The sequence below is a fragment of the Pagrus major genome, chromosome 10, assembly GCF_040436345.1.
Source record: "Pagrus major chromosome 10, Pma_NU_1.0".
Lineage (NCBI taxonomy): Eukaryota > Metazoa > Chordata > Actinopteri > Spariformes > Sparidae > Pagrus > Pagrus major.
The window spans coordinates 18,884,332-18,892,856 of record NC_133224.1 but is presented as its reverse complement, the minus strand read 5'-3'; the positions used below and the strand labels follow the sequence as shown (position 1 = coordinate 18,892,856).

At 41.6% G+C, this 8,525-nt stretch overlaps 1 protein-coding gene across 1 annotated transcript; it reads left to right on the top strand.

Moving 5' to 3' along the window:
- The first annotated feature begins 4,206 nt into the window (after positions 1-4,206).
- On the top strand, positions 4,207-5,715 carry LOC141003348 (uncharacterized). Its single transcript, XM_073474673.1, has 5 exons — positions 4,207-4,249; positions 4,390-4,728; positions 4,787-4,924; positions 5,027-5,061; positions 5,611-5,715. Exons 1-5 carry the CDS (start codon positions 4,207-4,209, stop codon positions 5,713-5,715), a joined length of 660 nt encoding a protein of 219 aa, XP_073330774.1.
- The last annotated feature ends 2,810 nt before the right edge of the window (positions 5,716-8,525 follow it).

Below are 8,525 nucleotides of genomic sequence, written 5' to 3'. Positions count from 1 at the left end.
AAAATGACATATTGTTAGATGAAGTGTGTCCTGAAGCTGTCTTTGACAGTTTCTTGTAGAGAGGAGCAGGATATTGCTGTTCAAGACTTAAGACACAATGTAACTGCATCAAGGCCAATATTTTCCCTTTTACTGCAAATGAATATCGGCTCCAAATATCAGTTATCGGCCTCCTTGACTACTAATAATCGGTATCGGTATCGGCCCTGAAAAAAACATATCGGTCTATCTCTACTGTGGAGGTTCAGCCTGGTCAAGAAGTCACACCGCTGTGCTCCAACATTTCCAGCTCTCCCTCTCAGATAATCTGGTTCAGACTGGACAGCAGACGGTGTATTTCCTCCTTGTACAGTTCTACTGAGGCTGCCTCATTCTGCAATGACTGGACATGTAGTGTAACACAACTGAAGAATAGTGATGGTGCATCTGGGACGTTCAACAACGCCCCGACGAAAAGTCTAGCATGTCAGAATTTTTTGTATCTTCCTGCCTAGTTTGCCATCACCTACGATGTGTTCATGATGTTGGCCAACAATCAAAGAGTGCTCTGATGTGTATATGTAAACATGGCGAAGAGGAAGAGGGACGCTGCTGTCAGGTGGAATAATAAAGTAGAGGAACGGTTCGTTGAGCTGTAGCAACAATGCCTCAGCCTTTCAGATGTTTCCTCGAGTGACGACCATGACAGAGACAAAAAATGAAAATGTTTATGCTGGTTGTCTAGTTCCCCCTGTCTTGTCCTATGTGTGTGTGTGTGTGTGTGTGTGTGTGTGTGTGTGTGTGTGTGTGTGTGTGTGTCTGTTTCACATTCCTGGATGGCCACCTCACAAAGCTCACTGGATTGTAGGTTTAGGGCTGATAGATGTTTTTTAGTGAGTGGGGAAGTTTTAATCAGTAGTATTACTGCAATATAGCTTCTGACCAGCAGGGGCAGCACTGAGCACAGAGTTGTTCAGCAACACTCCAGATTGTGAATGAGGAAGAAATCCATTAATCCGACGAAGTACTGGAAGAAGACCAGTCACCATTGCTGCAGTGGCGTAACAACTTTCTACTTTTACCTTTACTTTCAATGTAACGTCAGATACTTCTGGGACATCAGGAAGAACTAACTTGTCAGACAGATACACTTTACATAGATTTCCTGCGCTAGCAGAGAACCAAGTTGTTCGCCAGAAGTGGATCAGGAATATCATAAATATTAGTGATTAATTATTATTATTACTAATTGTAATTTTGACCCTGGAAGAGAGACCTCTAGGCCTGATTGACATTTTGCTGCCATGCAATTAATAAAATAATCTTGAAAACCTACAAAATTTAAAAAATATACAGTTTGCATTTACTTTAATAGCACAGATCTCTCTCATTCAGCATGGATCATGTTTTTTCTTCTTCTTTCTGCCAGTCCTTTATCAGGGCAACTTCGAATGAAACTCATGGTGAAATAGATTTTTTGAGTGTTATCATCTCCTTTATCACCAGAGGAACTGTGATTTTGTATTAATGTTCCAATATTTATGCAAAATGTGCATCTTTTTGTTAATGAGATGAGTTTTGTTGCTTCATTTTTTACTGTGTCTTTCCCTTTGGACACAGATCAGTGTCCAGACCGACATGGTTGAGGAGTGAATGAGGTTCAGTCACCTGTTTGACAGGAAGAGACAGTGCAGGGATGTCTGAGCAAAACTGACATGAAAATGATGTTTGTAAAGTTAGAAATTTGTCAGTAAAACCTGACCTAGCCTCAGTCACAAAGAGATACACATGATATATTTGTACAGTTGTTTTGAAAAAACAAAGTGTAGAAACAACCAGCAGGCATTAAATAGAAACCACAGGAAGACTGGTTTCCAGCTATAACCACACACATCAGAGACCTAAAGGTGCAGCAAGAAGGATGCTGCTTAAGAGCTACTGCTAAACATTAACCCCTTCAGACACTGTTTCACTGCTTCACCCATCAGTTTACACACACTGACCTTAGCAAGATGCTCAGTGTCTGCTTTGACACTTGCACAGCCAAACATCAGAGCATTCACTATGTGCATCTTTAAAGTAGCAATTTGTAATACTTGGCCAAAATTTTAGTTTAAAACATTCAACCGAGCCATGAGCTAATTAGCTAATGGTAGCTAGGCTTCAGCCAAAGATAGCTAGCAAAGGGCAGAAGTTGTCAGTTACTCAATCTGACATAAATCCAGAGAGCTGTGCTTTTTTCTCACTTTCCGTCAGTTTCCTCTTGGATCTATAATATTCTCTAAATGATATCCTAAATATAATCAATACTTTACTATATTGTAGCCTACATATTCTATAAAGCAGTGTTACCTTCATTATCAAAGTAACAAGGGGAAATGTGTAGTCGCAGAAGAGCGAGAGGATCATAGAGAACTGCTGCTGTAGTATACCTTTAATATTCCTACAATATTATCATTCAAGAGCGTCTGTGTTGCTGATGAGGTCGAGTTATGTGGCTCAAGCTGTGTGAATCTTTGTTCCTTTTTTATTGTGCTCCTTCAGCCTAAATGTTTGCATCAACACTCATTTTCCTGAAAGCACGTATGCAGTCAATATGAGCAACATGATAAGCAATATATGACTATATCCATATGACTGTTCAAAGCAGCACAATGGCAGAGGCTGCAGCAGGAGGATGGCTTTCACATCGCGCTGACCGCTAATATTTAAAGATGAGAAAACAGTGCAGAGTGCAGCAGGCTGCAGCTGTGAAGTCATCAGAGAACCGGCTGATAGAGAGCAACAAGTGTGTCTGTTGCATTAAAACGTATAAGTTCATTATTTACATACTTCAAAACTGCTTTTATTCCTGCTTTCTGTCGTAAAGTAGCTAAATATTCAAGCTAACGTGTGCTGATGAAGAGAAAAGCAGAGACCAAATGATGCACAGGGAAAAAGACAAACAGCTGATGTGATGGTTCAACCTCACAGGGTCTCTAGGTGAAGGTGAAGTCATGAAGTCAAATGAGTCATCTGATATGAGACGTTCTCAGAAAGATCTCTAATCTCACCGTCTTCATGTGATTGGACAGACCTGGATGTGGGGGTCACAGCTGATCTGTGCTCGTCTGAGATGGGAACTGGGACTTGAGACATCTATACTGGGTTTATCCAAGTTTAAGGACACTGTGACATGTTGACACTCTTAATTTACTTTTTGGCATAACACTCATGGTCTGTTATGCACACGCATTTATTTTCTGGATCATAACATAATATAGGAGACAACAAGCAAACAACATCATTTTAATGATGTAATACTTTGTGAGATACAAACTGGGAATATTGTCCTGGTGTGTGTGTTGCATTTTATCTCATCAGGAGACGATGATTTAATATTTCATCACAAATAAAGTTGTCGGTTCAACTCTTTACCTTTACCTGAAGAAGACCATCTGTGGTTGAAATAATCAGATCAGTCAGATCCACATCAAATAAAGACAGTAGTGTGCTTGGTGCTTTTTCTTTTTTATTTCTGAAGTTACTCACGTCAAGTCACTTTTTCACTCAGTATTTTTGTATTCTGCTTTAAGTAGTTATTTTGATCACTACCTTTACTTCTACTTCAGTAGGCCGACTTGTTTTTGCAAAGTAACAGTACTTTAGTACAGTTTTTGGCTACTCTACCCACCTCATCCCCCACTGTCTCTGCACATTGACCTCTCAATAAGATGGCTAACTGTGCGGGTGAGACTAAATGAAGAACAGAGCTGAGGAGAAACTTGACTGTGGATTTTTATCACTGAAGAAAAACACAACAGAGTCAGGCATTAACAGATTACAAAAGGATTCAATTAAGTCCTGACTACGGCCCTGGCTCTAGACTGCACATCTTAGAGACACAGCATCACAACAAAACAACAGCAGCTGCAGCTCCATATACATCGAGGTTGATAACAGCCAGTAACAATGACATGCAGGCAGAATCCAAACCTTTATTAAAAACTGTTTTAAAAACGGTCCACCAAAGAAAAAAGAAAAAGAAAAAAATTAGAGTGGTGGGCATTGGTTCGTCCATCCTCCTTGAGGTGAACATTCTGCATCATCACACACTTCCCTTAAAGTGGTTATGTGGTAAATTAGAGCACCAAGATGAGCTACACAGTAGCACCCGCCTCCTTTTGTTAAGAGCACCCTCCTTGGAGCACAGTTGAGTTACGGACTTTACAGAGCTTCATACGCACGATGAACTTCACCGTGATAACAGTGTTGATTCTCTGCAGCCTCAGTAAGTTCTGGCATTGAATCACTTTCTTCAGCTTCTTCAGTAACTGTGCTGAATTCTCTAAACCAGCAGAACTAGAATTATTTACTTATTATTACATGTATTATGACGTTTCCTCATACTGGTACTGCTGTTTGTTTCAGGCTGGATCTCTGCCTCAGTCTCTCAGTCTCAGACTGTGGAGGCTCAGCCTGGTGAAGACGTCACACTGCAGTGCAACAACATCTACAACCATAGAGCGGTGATATTCTGGTTCAGACTGGTCAACAGAACTGAGGTCAGCTGTGTCTCTGTCAAGATCTACTCAAGTGACGCTCAAAACTGCAAAGGATTTCCAACAGGGAGATTTGAAATGAAACACGTCGACTCCACTGTCTCTCTGAAAATCAATTATGTGGCTAAATCTGATGCTGGACTGTATTTCTGTGGATTTAACACTGGTGGAAAACCAACTTTCAGTTTAATACGTTTAAATGTCAAAGGTAAGGTCATTCTAAAGTCTTGTCTTGTCATTCTTTGTTCATTTGTGTTTTAAATTAGATTCTAACTTAACGATCTCTCTTGTAGGAGAGTCTGACAGAATAGCAAAGCTGACCAGTGTGATCCTGGGTGGTCTGACTGTTGTCCTTGTACTGGTCATCATTGGTCTGGTTGTGAAAGTCAGGAAACTTCAGACAGGTACTTTTTCAGTTACTGTCTCCGTCTTGTTGCCAGTGGAAATGCTTTAACTTTTGTCAATATGCTGGAAAACTGACCAGATGTCTTCTTTGTGTCACATAGCTGTTAAGGAAGACCAGAATCCAGAGCAAAGAGAGGTGAATCCAATTTTAATATTTACTTTTATATATTGTTTGATAGAACTGAACAGAAAAACAGACAGAACTGTATTGTATCGGCTCACATTGGCTTCTCCCTGACAAATCAGTGTTTTTGTATATATGTACTGTATATATTTGCATCTATGAGGCCTATATATGGGCTGATTAGAAAATGAGACCTTCCCCGTCTCGCTTTGTTGCCTATACAAGCCTGTGGATGATTTGTTTAAGGTGTTTAATGCTGCTGGACTGTGGATTTATGTGTGAAGGATGTGTCTTTATGCACATTCTCAAGTGCCTCGTCTCAGTTCCCCTCTCTGCTCCGTTAACACAGAGCAACAGTAGCTGACGTTAGTTTAGAAATGGTGTCAGCAACATTAACGACCAGCTTCCAGCACAACACAGAGCCTCTTTAAATATGGATTGAAGGTAGTCTTACTAAGAACATTGTACTGTTTGTAACTGAATTCATTCAGAAGGTGTTATATTGAGGGAATTAAGATCCTGTAAGTCACCATATTAAGACTGTAAATACTCTTTTCACAGAATGTGGGCTGTGATGATGACGTGAACTACGCAGCAGTGACAATTCGACCGAAAGCAAAAAGAGGAGAGCTGGAAACAAATGTTATCTATGCTTCAACCAGATAGACTCAGGAGCAACTGGAACTGATGCTATATTATATGAAAATGCTTTGAGCTTTTGTATGCCATGATGGTGAGAGCAATAACCACTCCTGCCAAAACATTTAAACTTGAAATAAAGATCAAGTGCCTTCCCACTGCAGAGCTTTAATTCTCAGCATTTTATGTCTTTCAGTGTCTATTTAACAAAAACACACGATCAGTATTTGTCAGTGGAGGAGTCCGTATGGACTGTCTAGAGTCTAGAGTCTTGTATAGTGAGACTTAGATAAAGGTCTGTAAAAGTGGAGGAGTAAGTGAGGTTCACCTCACTTGTTCAGCAGGAAGAGGCAGCGCAGTGTGTTCTGAGCACAACTGAGTGGAAAACAATGAGGTCTGTTAGATCAACACGCTGTGAGAATGAAGTCTGAAACAAAGCAGTTACTGTTTTTGAAGAACTTCAATGTGGAAACTGGACATTTCAACTGTTACATGCCTGAATTAAAAAATAAAATCTATTTTTAAAAGATTGGTAGTTGTGTTTGTGAATATTTATGACACCCACATGCCTTTTGTTGCACCGTGCACTGTGTTGACTGTCTGAATCAGGGATCACACCTGTATCTTCACACTTCTGGCAGACTGACACCCATCTATCAAACTGATGAAAAGTTGACTAGTCAGAGTGCCACTTTTACAGCCTGATATGAAACCATCCACAATGATCATATTACTAGTAACTACTGAACAATGGAGGGAAATTAGTTACACTACTTGTTACATTAATATCTGTGATCCATCTGAAGTGCTTTCTAACAGCTCCACAGTTGTTGGCCGTTAACATGAGGTGAACTGCCATGTTGTTTCAATATGGTGTTAGAGTGCACTTTCAGGCAGTCTCTCCTACAAGACATTCATAGTGTTGCAGCAGTTGTTCACACGATTGACAGAAATAGATATATGAACAAAGAAAAAAGAGAGAAGTTCAAACTCCGGCTCCTTCCTCACCTACAAAAAGCTGACCCATCAAGGTGTGAACTGGGAGACCTCTGCCTTTGCCTTTTGTTGCACCTTGCACTGTGGTGACAGTCAGTATGAGGGAGGTCTCTGTATAATTACTCCTCTATTAAACCTGTGAAAAGATGGCTGAAGCAGAGCCTCACATGAAACCATCCACTCCGTGGGCTGTACATGTTTAAGACAGATCCCAGCAGAAATACAGCAGGTGCATCTCCCATGCATTTCATCTGTTATATGTACTCAGTTGTCTGGCCATGTTGTTTCAATATGGGTATTAGAGTGCATTTTCAGGCAGTCTCAGAAGACATTCATAGTGTTGCACTCAGTTGTTCACACAATTGACAAAAACAGCTGTGTGAACAGAGAAAAAAGTACAAACTGAGGCTCCTTTCTGACCTCCAAACAGCTGGCACATCAGGGCGTGAACTGGGTGCGAATGTCAGATCTTTGGAGTCAGAAAGATGCAAAAATAGTTGAACACACACAGCATGTCTGATGGACAACACATCCTCATGCCTCAACGACTGAATAGGTTGATTGCCAGTGACTCACAAAACAACATGATCGCAGAACCTTGCAAAGGTGGCTGTGTTCCTGAGCTGCTGCTGCTCACTCACATGTGTGTGCCCATCCTATCTGTTGACATGGAGTCTGCCTTTAATAATAATAATAATAATACTAACAATAATAATATCTTGGTTTTATACAGCGCCTTTCAAGAGACCTAAGTACGCTTTACATCAGGGAGGACGCTGAAAAAATAATAATAACAAGGAATCAGCTCAGTCAGGAAAGAGGGATGGTTGGGTGGATGACAGAGTGGGATGGACTGATGGAGAGTAAACAGAGTTAGCTGAGGTTGTAGGCCTTGGTGAACAGGTGGTGCTTCAGGTGTTTTTTGAAGGTGTCCAGAGATTAAGGATTGTGGATATGAGAAGGGACAGAGTTCCACAAAAGTCCAAAACTTCACAGCTGGGTGTGGAGGGTTGAAAGGGAGCCAGAATCTGAGGACTGCAGCTCCCAGGATGGGTTATAGGGGTGGAGGAGGTCCGTTAGGTACTGGGGGGGAAGGGCATGGAGAGATTTGTAGGTCAGAAGGAGGATTTTGTCGTGGATGCAGGACTTAACGACGAGCCAATGGAGTTCAATAACGGTGGGGGTGAAGTGCTACCGAGGTCTGGTGCAGGTGAGAACCCTGGCAGCTGAGTTTTGCATATATTGGAGCCTGTCCAGAGCCTTGCTGGGGACCCCGAACAGGACACCACTGAACTAGTCGAGACGGGAGGTAATGAAGGAATGGACGAGGGTTTCTGCCACAGAGTTGGAGAGTGATGACCTGAGTCTAGAGATGTTTTTTAGATGGTTAAAAGTAGATTGGGTGATGGATATGATGTGAGCCTCCAAAGAGAGGGTAGAGTCCAGGATGACGCCCGGGTTGCAGAAATCTGGGGAGTGGGAGATGGAGCAGCCTTCCACATCAAGGAAGAGATCTCCAACCTTCCAGGCAGCAGAAAGCAGGAGGGGGAAAGAGAGGGAGGGAAGGAGAGAGAGTGCACAGGAAACAAACTGCCTTTCACCTGTTGTGTGTACCCTCCTTATGTCTGTGACATATTCTACAGATACAGACATTAAAACTGTGGTGAAATGCTGGTATGATCTCTTGGCTGAGAACCACATGCGTGTCAAGTTAAAAATAAGCGACTCCTAATCCCTAGATTACGCGACGCTGCAGCCTCGTTTTGACACGCGCATGAGAAGCGCTACTCCACTATCAGTGTGGCTGCTCTAACCTGTTAATATGGATGTTGAAATGAAAA